This window comes from Cynocephalus volans, chromosome 15, assembly GCF_027409185.1.
Source record: "Cynocephalus volans isolate mCynVol1 chromosome 15, mCynVol1.pri, whole genome shotgun sequence".
NCBI lineage: Eukaryota > Metazoa > Chordata > Mammalia > Dermoptera > Cynocephalidae > Cynocephalus > Cynocephalus volans.
This window is the reverse complement of record NC_084474.1, coordinates 16,468,671-16,484,977: the sequence shown is the minus strand read 5'-3', so window position 1 is coordinate 16,484,977 and position 16,307 is coordinate 16,468,671. Positions and strand designations below refer to the sequence as shown.

The 16,307-nt window shown below is 37.6% G+C and overlaps 1 protein-coding gene across 2 annotated transcripts in view; it reads right to left on the bottom strand.

The window, feature by feature from the left end:
• Positions 1-15,557: 15,557 nt before the first annotated feature.
• The window catches only part of UBXN2B (UBX domain protein 2B), a 31,174-nt gene continuing 30,424 nt past the window's right edge, over positions 15,558-16,307 (bottom strand). For both annotated transcript variants that reach the window (XM_063079912.1, XM_063079913.1), the window contains one exon: positions 15,558-16,040. In XM_063079912.1, coding sequence (XP_062935982.1) covers positions 15,878-16,040 — 163 coding nt within the window. In that variant the 3' untranslated portion in view covers positions 15,558-15,877. The remainder of the gene's footprint in view (positions 16,041-16,307) is intronic.

Below are 16,307 nucleotides of genomic sequence, written 5' to 3'. Positions count from 1 at the left end.
TGGAGATAACATAAACTGAATATAAGACAGAGAATTCATTCAAAGAAAAGAATTCAAATGGTACTTAACTATGGACATAATACGACTAAGCAAAATATGCTGTCTATACTTGCTTTATCTCTTGCCATCCTGGTCACCATACTCATGAAATCTCAGAGCATTACAAAGTTGAAAGAATCTGTAGAAGAACAGATCAACAGTCATTGCCTGTTTTGGGAGAAACAAGGCTTCTTAGTCACATATTATTATGATCAAATGTTGAGAAGAGTTTGGGGAGATGACTGTAAGATCACGAGTTTATTTTTTATCAAATTCCAAATTATTTAAAAGGGCTATATCCCTTAAGATGTAAACAAATTTTAGAACAACTAAAAAGAATGATTCCTATTTTGCAGATAGTAGTGCACAAAGCAAAGGACTTAAATCAATAGATGATAGACACCCAAACATTTATTTTGCTGTAAGACATTCTACAAAGGTGAAGTGATTTGTCTGAGGTCTCATGGATGGTAAGTGGTAAAATGAAGATGAGCATTCAGGTTATATTCATGTTCTATTTCCTCAGCTTTGCTGCTTTTCTTGATCGCCCAACTGGGTGTACACATGAAGTTCAAGAATAGATAGCAAGAACTTTTTCTACATTTTTTCATCTTGGGTTTCTATTTTGCAGGTGATATGTTAGATTCTATACATACTTGAAAAATAAATCTCAGATAAAGCATGAGGATCCAGGGTTGGTTCTAGGAGATGTGTTAATTAAATTGAGGATATTATTCTCCCCCTTTTGTTCTGTTTACTTTGAACCGACTTTTTTTTTTAAGAGTATTTTTTAAATTTTTTATTGACTACCATCAGCATGCCCATTACCACAAATTGCAATTAGTCCCCATGTCCCCCACCCAACCTCTCCCTGGCCTCTCTTCCCCCCCCCCCCCCGCCATCCTAGCAACCCTAGGTCTGCTCTCTCCCTCTGCAAGTCCAATGCACCACTGTGGTCTTTCTATCCTTCCTTCTCTTAGCTCCCACTTATGAGTGAAGACATGTGGTATTTTTCCCTCTGTGCCTGGCTTATTTCACTTAACATGATTTTCTCCAAGCTCATCCATGTTGCTGTGAATGGCAGAATTTCATTCTTTATTATGGCTGAGTAGTATTCTATTGTGTATACAAACCACATTTTCCTTATCCAGTCGTCTGTCAATGGACATTTAGGTTGATTCCCTATCTCGGCTATTGTAAACAGAGCTGCGATGAACATGGGAATGCAGGTATCCCTTCAACACAATGATTTCCATTCCTTTGGGAATATATCTGTAAGTGGTATTGCTGGATCTTACAGTAGATCTATCTGTAGTTGTTTGAGAAACCTACATACTGTTTTCCACATCCTCACCAGCATTTGTTATTCTGTCTTTTTGACTACAGCTAATCTAACTGGGGTGAGGTGATATCTCAATGTGGTTTTAATTTGCATTTCCCTGATGATTAGTGATGTAGAGGATTTTTTAAAGTACCTATTGGCCATTTGTATGTCTTCTTTTGAAATAAGTCTATTCATTTTTTAATTGGGTTTTTTTCACTGTGAACTGACACATTTTTCAAAGCTATACAATAATAGGCTTATACAAAAAGGTAAACTCATGACTGTTTCTATTAGAACGAAGTGTCAGAAGTGAGGTGTGCATGTGTGTGTATTAGAAAGCTTAGAAATGCCAAGCATTTTGTCACCAAAGAGCCGTAAAGCCTCCAAAGTCAACATAAACCAGCAGGTTATATACAGAACCTGATCAACTCTGGACACAACAACCAAGATCAAGGGCATTTACTTATAAGAGCAGAACTTGAGCAATATTTATCAAGGTCTTAAAAAAAAAAGCACTACAGCTAGTTGGGAACACTGATAACACCAAACTGCACCTTCATGTAGCCTTGATCTTTTGTGTATTGTACTTATATTTATGTTGAAGTAGTTCTGTATTCTTAGGTTTATAAACTCTTGTTAAATGACATTCAAAAAAAAAAAAAAAAAACCAAAAAAAACACCTTGCAATGCCATAGACACAATTTCATTAAGAATAAGATCCAAACCATTATGTAATAGATGAGGAAAATGTAATGCTCTTTCTTTCCCCTGCAATCTCCTTTGACTAAAGTTAGCTGCTGATAGAAAGGCCTTGTGCAGAGTTTTGTTTTTTTTTTTTTCTTAGGCTTTGCTCTCTTGGGAGGGTCGGGTGGGTGTGGAAACCACAGAGGTCTCTATGTTCAACATCTGTGTCAATGCAGTAATAATAGAAACTGCATATGAGGGGCAGCGAACTAATTAAATAGAAGAAAGGAGTTTTGGGCAAGGATGCTGATGAAAATAATATCTGCCGAGAATGTGGAGGAATATTTGGGAAGGGCTTTTGACTTCTACAGACATGGAATGGAAGTTAGAACCGATCTTATCTAGAAATCAGAAGGAAGAGGAATCACAGCTACTTCTGGTAGAATTACCTTGTCTATACACACCTGTCTCTCTGGTTAACAAATATATAAAGAACTTTACATAACTTTTATTTTTCTCACCCTTCAAAGATATTACTAGCATGTATTTCATTTTACAAGTGAAGACACTAGAGCTCTGGGAATTAAGTGGCAGAGCTAGAAAGTAACTGAGATCTGGCTAAATAATATTCTATTGTATATATACACCACATTTCTTTATCCATTCATTTGTTGTAGGACATTTAGATTGTTTCCATTATTTGGCTATTGTGGATAATGCTGCAACGAACATGGGAGTGCAGATATCTCTTTGGCATAGTGATTTTGTCTCCTCTGGATAAATACCCAGTAGTGGGATTGCTAGCTCAATCTTTCGAGGAACCTCCATATTGTTTTCCATAATGGTTGTAGCAGAAGGAATGTGTTCTAATCTCCACATTCTACGAGAAAATTGAGACTCACAGAGTTGGTGGCAGAGGCATGATGAGGAATCTAGGACAACCAACTCTATGCCAATTTTCTCCATTTTCACTTTGTAATTCTGCCACTCATGTTTGTGAGAGTGGACTTGGCGATTGTAAAGTTGCAACAATTTTCAACAATTTTGAACAAGGGAAAGAAGATAAAGATCAAAGTAGAATTTCCTATGGTGAGAACTAGTTACTACAAAGGTAGGAAAGAACCAAGGATTGAAATCTGAGAAATCAGAATTTAGCCAAGGAAAACAGGAAGGCATATGGCATGGGTAAAAAAAGGAAAAAGAGTTCAAGACTAAATTTTATGGCAGTGTACTTAAATGGAGAATGTTTTATCAAGGGAGTTGAAACACTCAAGTGGGACATTTTAAATGCTTTTTCAGGGAGCATGCTCAGAGAGCAATACATGCAGTTGATGAACATCTGGGTAATGTTTCAATGAAAAGAACCCAAGGCCTACTACAATGACACTATTGATATTTTTACAATTAACATTACTACATTTTTGAAAATGCTCGTTACATTTAGCCAAGTGTTCCTCATCTCTATTGCAGGAGGTCACAAAAAGCATTGTTATATGATATTGATGCCTGGGTAATTCCTAGTTATTTTAGCTAATAACTTTCATCCTCTCCCTTCATCTTATTAAAGCAGCTAAGGGAAAGACACTGATATAAATTCTTTCCCAGCACCTCTACACCCCCTGGTGGAGATAAGAATAAGTAACCAAATTCCCACACCCTGACGTCCTAATGCTAACTGATCAAAGGTAACTTAGATTGTTTTACTATCAACAGCACCTTGATCTTTGTAAAGACTGACAGGCCTGTGGCCTTAAGTATTTATTGCCAAATAATAACACATTGATAAAAATATTTCTTCACTCACTGTTACCTTATGTGACTCCTCCATACATACATACAGGTAGGTGGAAACAGTTCTTCCCTCCTGTTACATCCTGGACTGTTGTATAAGATTCGACTCATTTTGTAAAAGAAGTGAAAATGTAATAAATAATAGTAGTTTTGATATTTCTAATTGCTGACAAGCAATATCTGATGTAGTAATCTCTTTCTGGCTTGCAAGTGAATAAGAATACCAGATTCTTGTACTAGATCAATGTAAAAAAGAATTTGATATTTACATCTTCAGTTTTAAAAAAAGACATAATATTCTCATAGAATTAGTGCCAAGGCCTTTCAAATACTCTGCTTTTTCTGCCACATCATTCCTGATGTAATAAAGTTGGTAGGATAGGTTTGAAAAAACAAAAACTGCAAACATTGAGAAAAACTATAACATTAAAATGCATTATAACACTCCACACAAGAGTTAAATAGAACTCGAATTACCAAATCTTCAAAAATTAACATTTCATCCGAGGATGTTTTCGGCAGTGAAGCCAAGAGTTACTGTATTTGCTGAATATCCTTTAGAACCGTACTTAATCTTTTATTATAATCTATAAAATGAGTATCCCAGTACCTCTGTATCTACACTGAAGATTACTATTAAGAAATGAGGACAATGCTTGTTACCCAAAACGACAGGACAATGGAAACTGAACCACATCAAGCATACGGAGACACTGACTTCATCTCTACTCACAATGCGACTTTCCACTAGTTACTTAACTTGTTCCCCATGAAGATGAAGGGGGTAAGATTGACAGTATTCGGTTTAGGGTCCTCATGAGGGCCTTATGAAATAACACATGGGGGAAAAGCTACAAACTTAAGTGATGTCATAATAAGGGTATTTCAGGAGATATGCTTATAAAGGATTTTAAATGGTTGGTATATATAGATACACGTATTTCAAAAAGGTCATGGAAAGATTTGTATTATTTTTTAATTCTACTTTTCCACGACCTTTTTGAAGTACCCTCATGTTTCCATTTACAAATTAGATGACCTTGAAGTGTTGAATGTAAACTGATTTTTGTAATCAAATTATCCAGAATACACTTGAAGGAACTCTGTAGAGAATCATTCAATAAACAAATATTTTATTTTGACAGTTGAACTGGCATCAACTTGAATGCAAATTTATACATAAAGACGTTCTTCACAAAAGATGTCTGTGTTTGCAGCTCTGCTCTCCCAGGCCTCCGAGTGAGTCATCAGAGCAGAGAGTGGCCCACATCATTCCTGCTGTTCATTGGTGAAGTCCAGTCCACACTTGGCTCTTCCTACAGGTTTTAGGATGGAGAACTTATGCTTCCAAAGAAATCTCCCAGTGAGTCAGAAGGATTGGGAAGTAATATTTAGAAGGATATGGAGATCAAGTGGTTACAGTGTGGTGTTGATAACACCAAGGTCAAGGGTTCTGATCCCCTTATCAGCCAGCTATCCAAAAAAAAAAAAGTATACGGGGAACAAAGAGAAAAGAGAACCCAAGAAAAAGGCAGGAGAAAAAGGAAGTGAAAGTTTATGTGTTGGACATTTACAGGTATGTGAACAAAACAAAAACCACCATAACTACGCTCATCCCCACATACATATAGTATTTAGAGTTTTAGATATTTTGACACATATGAGTAAAAGGAAGCATTAACTATTGCTTATAGCAGGAAGAATAATGAAGGCATAATCAAACATGCTTTTGCTCAAATGCAATTATCTAAGTAAAATTTTATGCTTTAATTGGAGAACTATCCATAAAAGTGGAATTAGGAGACCTACTTGCAAGAATGAAATAAAAACTTCTAGAAATACAAACATCTCATAATTTTTCTATTTTTGCTTATAGACTAACTATAGTAGATACTCTTAATTTAAAAACTAATTTTGAGAAAGAAAAAATAAAATACAATTTGTGAATCATATAGTGGTCCTTTGCATCTGAGGTCAAATCAAATAATACGTCATGCACTCACTGAGGCATGCATGTGACCTAGAATCCAATCAAGGCTCTTTACCATTTTCATTATATTTAAAACAAAGATGCTTGTGGATACAGTCCTATGTTAAAAATAGTTTCTTATTGCACGAACTGAATTTATATATATATATATACACACACACATATGTATGTATGTATAAAAGAGAAAGAAAAAGGCAACAAAAAGAACTGCATATAGAGAACTGATCTCTTACAATTATATGGTTAGTGCCATTTTTAAAGACACTTAAGATCTGTATTTACAATAAGTAAAAAGGAAAAAAGAAACCTACAGAAGTTAAGTACTGTAAGAACCCAAATGCCCCAAGGGATCACACCCTGATCACATAAGTCCTTCTCGGCCACACCCCATCATGGCGCTGGTTGCCCTTCTCTTCCGTACTCTCCTTCCCGCCGGCGCAAATCGCACACCAATCAGCTCACCCCAAGCCCCATGTGGTATGCTAAGTAGGGATTGTATTTTAAGCCAATCAGCCTTCCCTAAAAGCCCTATATATATGCGTGTGTGCTGCCTAATAAACGAGCTCTCTCCAGTGGATCGTCAACTGGTGTCGACTCGTCCTTTCAAGTACTGGTTGAGTATTTTAAAATACATAAAGGGGTACTATTAAGGAATACCAAAATTCAGAGTTTTATAACATTTTCTTTCCAGAAAATAATTCTAACAAGAATATCAGAACTCATGCATGTTTTGCAGATATCTTGTCTGTTTATAAAGGTTACTTGGAAAGCGGTAACTCCAGGTCATTTATGCTGCCTTTGCTTGTGTAGAACTTTGCATAATGGAGTTAATTTAGAGAATATATAATGACAAGTGAGTATTTTCTTTCTAAGTTCAGTCAAAGAATGTAGCCTGTTTTATTCTATTTTGTGTTGCTATAACAGAAATACCTGAAACTGGGTAATTTATAAGGAAAAGAGATTTATTTGGTTTACGATTCTGGGACAGCTGTATCTGGCACGGGCCTCAGGCTGCTTCTACTCATGGCGGAAAGTGGCAGACAGCCAGCGGGAACAAGCAGATCACATGGTGAGAGGAAGCAAGAGAGGAAGCAAGAGAGAGAGAGAAGGTGCCAGGGTCTTTTTAAGCAACGAGCTCTCGCGGGAACTAATAGAGTGAGAACTCACTCATTAATCCCCCTCCCCCAGGGAGAGCATTAATCCATTCATGAGGGATCCGCCCCCATGACTCAATCAGTTTCCAACACTGCCACATTAGGGATCAAATTTCTGCATGAGTTTTGGAGGGGACAACACATCCAAACTCCATCATTCCGCCCCTGGTCCCCTAAAACTCATATCACTCTCACATACAAAATGCAATCATTCTATCCCAAAGTCCCCAAAATCTTAGTTTGCTCCAGCACCAACTTAAAAGTCCAAAGTCTCATCTGAGACCAAAAGCAAAAGTCCTTCTAGCTGTGAACCTGTGAAAACAAAACCAAATTTATCTACTGCCAAGATTCAATGGTGGAACAGACATTGGCTATACATTCCCATTCCAAAAGGGAGGAATAGGCCAAAAGGAAGGAAAAATAGGCCCCAAACAAGTCCGAAACCCAGCAGGGCAGACATTATGTCTGAAAGCTAAAAAATAGTGTTCTTTGACTCCAAGTCCTGCATCCTTGCATCCTGGGCACAATTGGGCATCTGGGCCCCCAAAGCATAAGGCAGCCTCATTCCCACAGCTCTGCCAGTTGCAGCCCAGTGGGCTGCGCTGGTGCCTGCAACTTTTCCAGGCCAGTGTTCCACTCTGGTAGCTCCATAAGTCTGGGGTCTCCATGGTGGTCCTGCTGCCTTGGCTCTACTAGACACTTCCCTGGTGGGGGCTCTCTGTGGGGGCTCCAACCCCAATTTCCTGCTCAGCATTGCTCTAGTAGATGTCCTCTGCAGTGGCTCTACCCCTGCGGCAGGTCTCTGCCTGGGTCCCAGGCTTTTCCATACATCCTCTGGAATCTGAGTGGAGGCTGCCACGCCTCCACTGCTCTCATGTCCTGCCGGCCTGCAGACTTACAACGTGGACACCACTGAGGTTTTGGGCCTCTACTCTCCAGGACTGCAGCAGGAACCAAACTTGGGTCGTCTTCAGCCAGAGCAGCTGTGATGCAGGGAGCCGGTTCCGAGGGCAGCTGTGCCCCAGGTCTGTCCTCCAGGATAACTCAGTCCTTCTAGGCCTCAGGGCTTGTGATGGGTGGGGCATCCTTCCAGACTTCTGAAATGTCTTCAGGGCTTTTCTCTCATTTTCTCCACTATTAGCATCTGGCTGCTTCACCACCAAGATAATGTCTTTAGCAACCAGTTTATCTGCTTCACCCTTACATTGTTCTCCAGCTCTGTGCTTCTTTACCACATGGCCAGGCTGCAAAGTTTCCAAATCTTTACGCTCTGCTTCCCTCTTAAATTCTGGCTTTACATCATGATTTTGCCGCCATAACTTAAAGTAGGCTGTTAAAAGCAACCATGCAGCTTCCTTTACATTTTGCTGCTTAGAAATTTCTTTTGCCAAATGCTCTGGTTCACAACTCTTAAGTTCCACCTTCCACAAAGTCCAAGGGCACAGACACAATGCGGCCAAGTTCCTTGCTATGGTTTAGCAAGGGTGATTTTTGCCCCAGTTCCTGATAAGTCCCTCATTTCTATCTGAGACTGCATCATCCGCATGGCCTTTACTGTCCACATTTTTATCAGCATTCTGCTCACCACCACATAAGTCTCTAAGACATTCCAAACTTTCCCTCGTCTTTTTCTCTTAAGTCCTCCAAACTTCTCCAACCTTTGCTCATTACCCAGTACCAAAGCCGCATCCACATTTTCAGGTATCTGTGTAGCAACACCCCACTCCTCGGTACCAATTTTCTGTTTTAGTCTGTTTTGTGTTGCTGTAACAGAAATACCTGAGACTGGGTAATTTATAAGGAAAAGAGGTTTATTTGGCTTACAATTCTGGGACAGCTGCATTTGGCATGGGCCTCAGACTGCTTCTACTCATGGCAGAAAGTGGCAAGCAGCCGGCAGGTACAAGCAGATCACATGGTGAGAGGAAGCAAGAGAGAGAGAGAAGGTGCCAGGGTCTTTTTAAGCACAAGCTCTTGCGGGAACTAATAGAGCGAGAACTCACTCATTAATCCCCCCTTCCCCAGGGAGAGCATTAATCCATTCATGAGGGATCCACCCCCATGACTCAATCAGTTTCCAACACTGCCACATTGGAGATCAAATTTCCGCATGAGTTTTGGAGGGGACAACACATCCAAACTCCATCATAGCCAAAGTCAACTGTCCCTCAAACTGGTTTGACTTCAGAGGCATGAGTCATTAAAGATTCTAGTATCATCTCATTTTCTGCAGCTTTTCAATTTAAAAAGTTATTACATATATTTTAGCAGACTCACAATTGACTGATTAAATTTCATTAACTCTTTTTTCACATTTTTGGGGTATCAGTAGTAAAGTAACAAGTAAATGATGATGAGGTATTACATTCTAAAATAAAACACCAATGGCTAAAAATGTTAAATAAATTATATGAAATGAATTCAATATGATAAATTGAATAAGAGCTATTATACAGGCTAGCACTATATAGACTAATTATATATAAAGATAGATAGGAACATAAAGATAAAATCTATTTAAAAAAATCATACTGTAAGCAATCAGATTACATGATAAGTGACCAACATACCTTTGGTTGTTTTCGAGTAATCAAATAAGTTACTTAACAGGCTTAGGGATTTCCACTGTCTTCATAAAAGTGTTCTTCTGTATCTCCCAACTTCTAGAATCACAGCATCCTTTACTACTGGGGTTCAGAAAATCCCAGGTATTTCTTCACACACTGTTAGCTCCTCACAGAGGCACTCCTTAGGTGTTTTCACCCCAATTCTACTATGAGGAACTGCCAGGACAATTCCTTCATTACTACAGATACTACCACTCCCCGAAATGAACCAAGGCTGCCACTCCTAGAACATTTTTTTTCTTCTCCTAAAATCCAATCGAAACTTACAAACTTTTCTATCAACAATATCAACTCCATTGGCACAATTCTGAATCTCTCATTTTTAAAACATTGATGCATATATTCTCCCAGTGCTACATGGTTCCATTCTTCATTTGCTTTTTATTACTTATTAGCCTTTTACTAAGTGACTCCTACATGTCAGCTACTATTCTAGTCTCTAGGGATACACAGTGGGTAGGACGAAGTCCCTGCTCTGGTGGAATGCTGCGAGCATGGGGGAAGGGAAGGGACAATGGTAGCAGATGGGGACAAAAGTACAACAAATTAACAAGAAAATATCAGGTATTGCTAATGCTACATTAAATAGAGTAAACTGACAGAGACAAGCAGTGACTTTAGATTGAGGCATCAAGGAAGGCTTTTCTGAAGAAATTACATTTATTAAGCTGAAGTCAGAATGACAAACTGTAACAGTGACATTTACTGTAAGTAGCATGCTGCCTGCAAATATTGGACTCTGCTCTAAGTAGGCCCTTAGTAAGTGATAAACCCAAGTAGTTATCTGAAAGATATGTACTCATTGCAAATGAATCACGCACATGCTTAATATTAAAGAATACAAAGTCAGATTCCTTTGAGTTGCCATAGAACACCTATGCACACAATATTTCACACACCAATATCTACTCACATTATAAATATTTATAACAGGTTTTCAAGGGGTGGGGAGAACCTCTCCTAGCCTCAACATTATCATGCATTTTATAAATACATATACTCATGGTATTTGCATATAACTTTACTACATTAATAAAAATGATTACCTTACCCTATGGAATGTTGAAACCGATACCTATTGGTAGAAAAACAAACATTTCTTTCGATGTCACTTCATCCTAACTACTGTGCTTACAGCCCGGATCCAGTTACACATTCCAGGCTGCCAGAGCAGGACCCACCTGTACTCAACTATGCTCACACCTCCACTTTCAAGCCTACTGATGTCTGAACAGCTGTAGTCTTTATATTTGCTAATTTTAATCAACATGGATTCTCCTAGAAAACTAAAAATTAGTTTTTACCGTTCTTGATCCTAGGAGAAAAATGATAAAACCTGTCAGCATTTGAAAAAACAAGCCTTTCCTACAAAGACAAAAATGAAACACAAAATGGGGAAGATGATAAATACATAAACTACCATGAAGGACCTTTTCTAATTAACAATGTCCCAAAAGGTACATTGAAAGGTTCACTATCTAGATAAGGAAAACACAAATCAAAAAGTCAATACAAAGGCATAAAATAAAAAGGACATATGCTCATTTTAAATACTGTTCTATCCCCAAAGTCAAAGTGAGAAAAGTCACTTCTTAAGTATCTGCTCTGACTGTAAGCCATTTTAAACAGCACTACAAACCAAACATAAACTGCAGGAGGTGAAGTAAGGACAGAAAGAGTTTTGTGAGGGGGAAAAAAAGGCAGTTGCCGCACCTCTGATCTCTTAGCCATCTTTTGATGTAGACTTTTAACACACACACCCTAATTCAAGGATGGCTTATGTGGCCCTCCAAGACAGGCCACAACTGTGATAACAATAAAGAAACAATGAACTTACTAGCATGCTTTCCCTGTAGTTTTCACTTGAGCAGTTGCACTTGGAATCGTGCCAATGAAAAGATACAAAATAAACTACAGTACTCAAAGAAGATTTGAAGGTTGTAGCTGCCTATAATGGTTCTGAAGATTTCTACTTCATACAGAAACATTTATCTAAAGGAAAATAAATCAAAAATTCAAGTTTTTTTTTTTTTTTTTCCCTTCAGAGGCCCAGTCATAGCTATAAACTCTAAAGAGGCAAAATTGTTAAACTGAGTGGATTATGAGTGGATTAGAGCTACTTAATTCTAGGCCACATGCCATTTTCATGAGCACACACAAAAAAAACAAGTGCATACAGTTATACTTATGTATTGGAGCTCCTTTTATAAACCATTTAATGGGAGTCAGAAGATTCTTTAATTAAAAATTTTATAATTACAGAAACTACTTCTTAGCCTTTTTGACAATATTGGCCACATACATGATATACTAATTCGAATCACTAATAAGGGACACAAACTCTTAAAGGGAAAACATGACACTTTATAACAATACATGTTGTGACAAGGTTTTCAGAAATGCACTGTTGCAAAAAGTTAAGAAGCACCTGAATGTTTTTATTTGGGTAGAATAACAACAGAAACAGCAATGGGAGATTGAGCTAACACTGCCACAACTTAGTTCATTTTCTGCCCTTGAAAAAGATGCACCGAGGAAAATTAAACCACAGGAAATGTTATTCATGTTTAAAGTAACCTATTCAGCCACTCAAATAAAACTACAAATCAAGGAAATTTTGAAAAAACATTTTCAATGAGTTTCTTTGAAAATATTCTTTACTGGTAAGCACTTTTTGATTATATACATCATGCAAAATGACTGACTCACACATGGTTGTCTAACTGCTCATTGTGACAAGATTTTTTGAGATGATTATAAACTTTAAGTTACAGTGACTGCAGTAGTAAAACTAATTCAGAAAAAAATGACTCTCAGTGAAGAAAAACACTATGTAGCACATGTGAAAGTACTGTTCATCCCTTCTGGATGTTTTTCTCTGCTAATGTAAACCTCGACATTTTGGAAGACTATTATATACAAAATGGCAGTTGTTTTCATTATGTACATCTATAGGCACCCATTTAACCAATAAAAAGAAACTACAAGAAAATTTCTAATAATTTTATAAAGTTTGCAATGCCCTTTTATTAAAATGTTTTCTTTCAAGAAATTATTTCCTTAGGAAGATGATTTTGGTCCATGAAAAGGTAGTTTATCCCTGGTAATTTATTTGAACTGGGACTGGCTGTTGTATACATATTATCCACATTGTTTTCAGTAAGTGGAAAGGAGCCAGGATTCCTATTCTGAGGGGAAGACTTAGGAATAATCTTCTTCCTTTATGATACTGAGAAAAATTTGCTGTAGCAGCAGATCAACACTTTTATCCTGTAGTAGTTCTGGTGGCCCTCCCAGTATTAACATCCTAGAACAGGTAAATTCACATCTTTGAAATAAACAGTGACCCCAGGGAAAGGTGAAGTCCAAATCTCGTAGAAGCACATTCAAGTCAGCTGGCAGTGAGCAAGCGTTAAGAGACTTCTCTAGATACCTGGAAGTGGGGTGCTGCTGTAACAAACACTTGTAAATGAAGAAGTGTCTACAATTGGGCAGTGGGTAGAGGCGGGAAGAATTTTGAGGAGCACGATAGAAAGAGCCTAGATTGCTTGAGACTGTTAGTAGAAATATGGACATTAGTGCTAGTAAGGTTAGGAAGGAGCATGGTAGAGAATACCTAAACTGCCGTACAGAATATCTAAATCACCGTGAGCAGACTGTTAGAAGAAATAACACTTAAAGATGCTGCTATTGTGGGCTCAGAAGGAAATGAGAAATATGTTCTTGGAAAACTGGAGAAAACAGATCCTTGTTAAACAGTGGCAAAAAACTTAGCTGAATTGTATCCTGCAGTTACGTGGAAAGTAGAATTTTAAGTGATAAACTTAGATAGCTGAGATTCCAAGCAAACTGTAGAAGGTATAGCCTGCTTTCTTCTTGCTGATTACAGTAATATGCGAAAGTAGATAGATAAATTGAGGGAAGAACTGTTAAATACAGGGAAACCAGGACTTGATAATTTGTAAAATTCTCAGCCTACCCCAATGGCAAACAGACTAAAATTAAGAGATTACCATCAGGAAAGTATTCTGTGGTGAAAGACATGAGGGTGTGGCTATATAATCTTTTGCTAATACCTCAGAAAGATCAAAATGTCTGAGTATTCGGTCACACAAAAAGGCTCTTTGAAGAGATCAAAGGTGCGACTAATAGATCCTCTCAGCTACTTCAGAAAAAGCCAAGAATAGAGATGGGATTATCTAGGAAAGATGTGCGGAGGAGCTTCCTGTGTACTGGAGCGAATCCCTGTGACATACATAGGAGGTCAACAAATTTCTTAAGAGTTATACCAGCAAAAACACTACCATCTTAAACTGAAAGGTATAGAGTGTGAAATGAAAATAAAAACAAGCTGATAAAACTACGTAAGTGCAAACATATGCCACCTTTGTGGAAAAGATGACTCTGAGCCAGAGTCACAAGCCCAGAGGACCAAGCTGTGAGCCACAGATTAATCCCAGGCCTTGAGACCTAATAAAAGAGTGTGCCTGGGTGAATTTGTAAATTGCTTGGCACCAGTGGCTCCTTTTTTCATTCCACTTTCTGCTTTTTGAACAGGAATATCTATAACTGTTAAACTATTCCTGTCTTGCCATTATATTTGGGAGCAGATAACTTGCTTCCTAGGTTCACAGATGGAGATATGACCCAGGAATCATACCCAGACCCTATTCCATACTTTGGGACTTCTGAACTGGTAAAATTGAGTGAGATTTGGACTTTGAGTTGATGATGTAATGGTTTGAGACACTGAGCACCTTTGGATGGGGTGAATTTATTTGGGATGAACATGAATCTTTGGGATAGGGGTGAGCTATGGTAAGCAAGCAGAATGTCTTCCCGCCACCCCCATGTTCATGTCCTAATACCCAAACCTGCGAATATGTAATCTTAAATGGTAAAGGGACTTTGGAGATATGATTTAGGTTACTATGGGCCTTGATGGAGTCCATAAGATGGGGAGATAACCGTGGTTTATCTAGTGGGCCCAATCTAATCACGAGTCCTCAAAAACAGAGAACATTTCATGGCTGTTGTCAGAGATGTGATGAAGAAGAGTCAGAGAGATGCAATGGTGTTAGCTTTAAGATGGAAGAAGGGGGCCACAAGCCAAGGAACACAGGTGGCCTCTAGAAACTGGAACAGCAAGGAAATGATTTTCCCCTAGAGCCTCCTGAAAAAAATACAACCTGACAACACCTTGATTTTAGCACAGTGGAACCCATGTTGGACTTCTACAGAATTGTAAGATAATAAATTTGTTATTTAAGCCAGAAATCTTGTAATTTGTTACAGCAGCAATGGAAAACTAACCAGAATTGGTGACCAAAGAAGTGGTGTCTGGGAAGAAAAAGCATTTCTATCATTCCTCATGTAGTCTGTACCATTTAGGAAATACTTGACATTAGCAGAAATGCAAACATATATGCTAGTAATTTTTTTACATTCCTGTTTTTCTAATTAGTTTTGTTCTGGAGTAGAACACAATCTGGGTTGAGCACTTAGAACAATCTTCAGCTCTGAGTGCATAATTTTCTAGAACTCCTAGAAAAATGTGTTGAATGAAGAAATGAATGTGATCAAGACAGGCTGTGAGAGAGATTGCAATTACTCGATTTTAAAATGTTGTTTACCACATCTTCTCAAGAATTGCTGACCTTTATGTTTTTTTGTTTCTAGTTTATGATGGACATGGTCTACAAAAAGCAAGGCCAAACTGTACTTTTTGATAGGGATAATACAGCTAAATCAGTAAGTAAAAAGGATGTGTAAAATATAGTAGGACAAATAATTATTGCATAATCAAACAATTTCAAAATCAGAGTAGATACTTTCAATTTATATTACAGAAAAAGTTTTAACTTATTTCATCAAAAGATTTCTTAATGGCTGTTGGTCAATGCTGCATCAAGAAACTTCAGTGCAAATTCTATCGAATGCATTTATTAAAAAGGGGTTTTGTTCATTTTCTCTGTAAACAAATGTTGTTACATTAACACTCAGAATGTAACAAATTGGTTTGCTTAGATATTTCAAAGCTATCAACATAAGCCAGCCGTGCAACTAAAAACTCAAACATACTTATCTTAAGATCTATCCCTAATCCAAATTCATCTGTACAAAGGCTGGAAGACAGAATAACAATAAAAGCAAAATTTATTTGTAAAAATAAGAAAAATAATTTGATTGTTTTTAGGCTGGAAGTATTTTCCTTATTAATATGGCACATTATCTATTCCTACATGCTACTGCATGGATAGGAACAGTATTATTTTAGTTGCTGGAGTATCACAGTGTTAAGAATATCTGCTTCTTGTAGTGTCAGACTTTCATCTGTTAGCTCTTTATTTGGAAATGAAGTCACAAGAATAAAGTCAAGAGTTGCAAATTCAGGACGGGACTGTACAATAAAGTCCCGGATATCCAGGATCCTGAAGAAATAAGATAAAAATACTTTGTGATACAAAAGCCATATTTCCAGGTAAGCTTTTAGGTAAAATTACATCATAATAAAAATCACACAATTCCAACTCTTATTGTAACTTTCTTTAAATTCTTCCATTGAAATAATATAAATTATCTTATCCTTAAGCTAAAAGGTAAGGATTAACTTTGGAGTATACCTAACATTTACTGTAAAATAGAAATATCTTCAGGTGAGTTATGCATAAAATAAGTGTCAACAATGTCATTGCAGC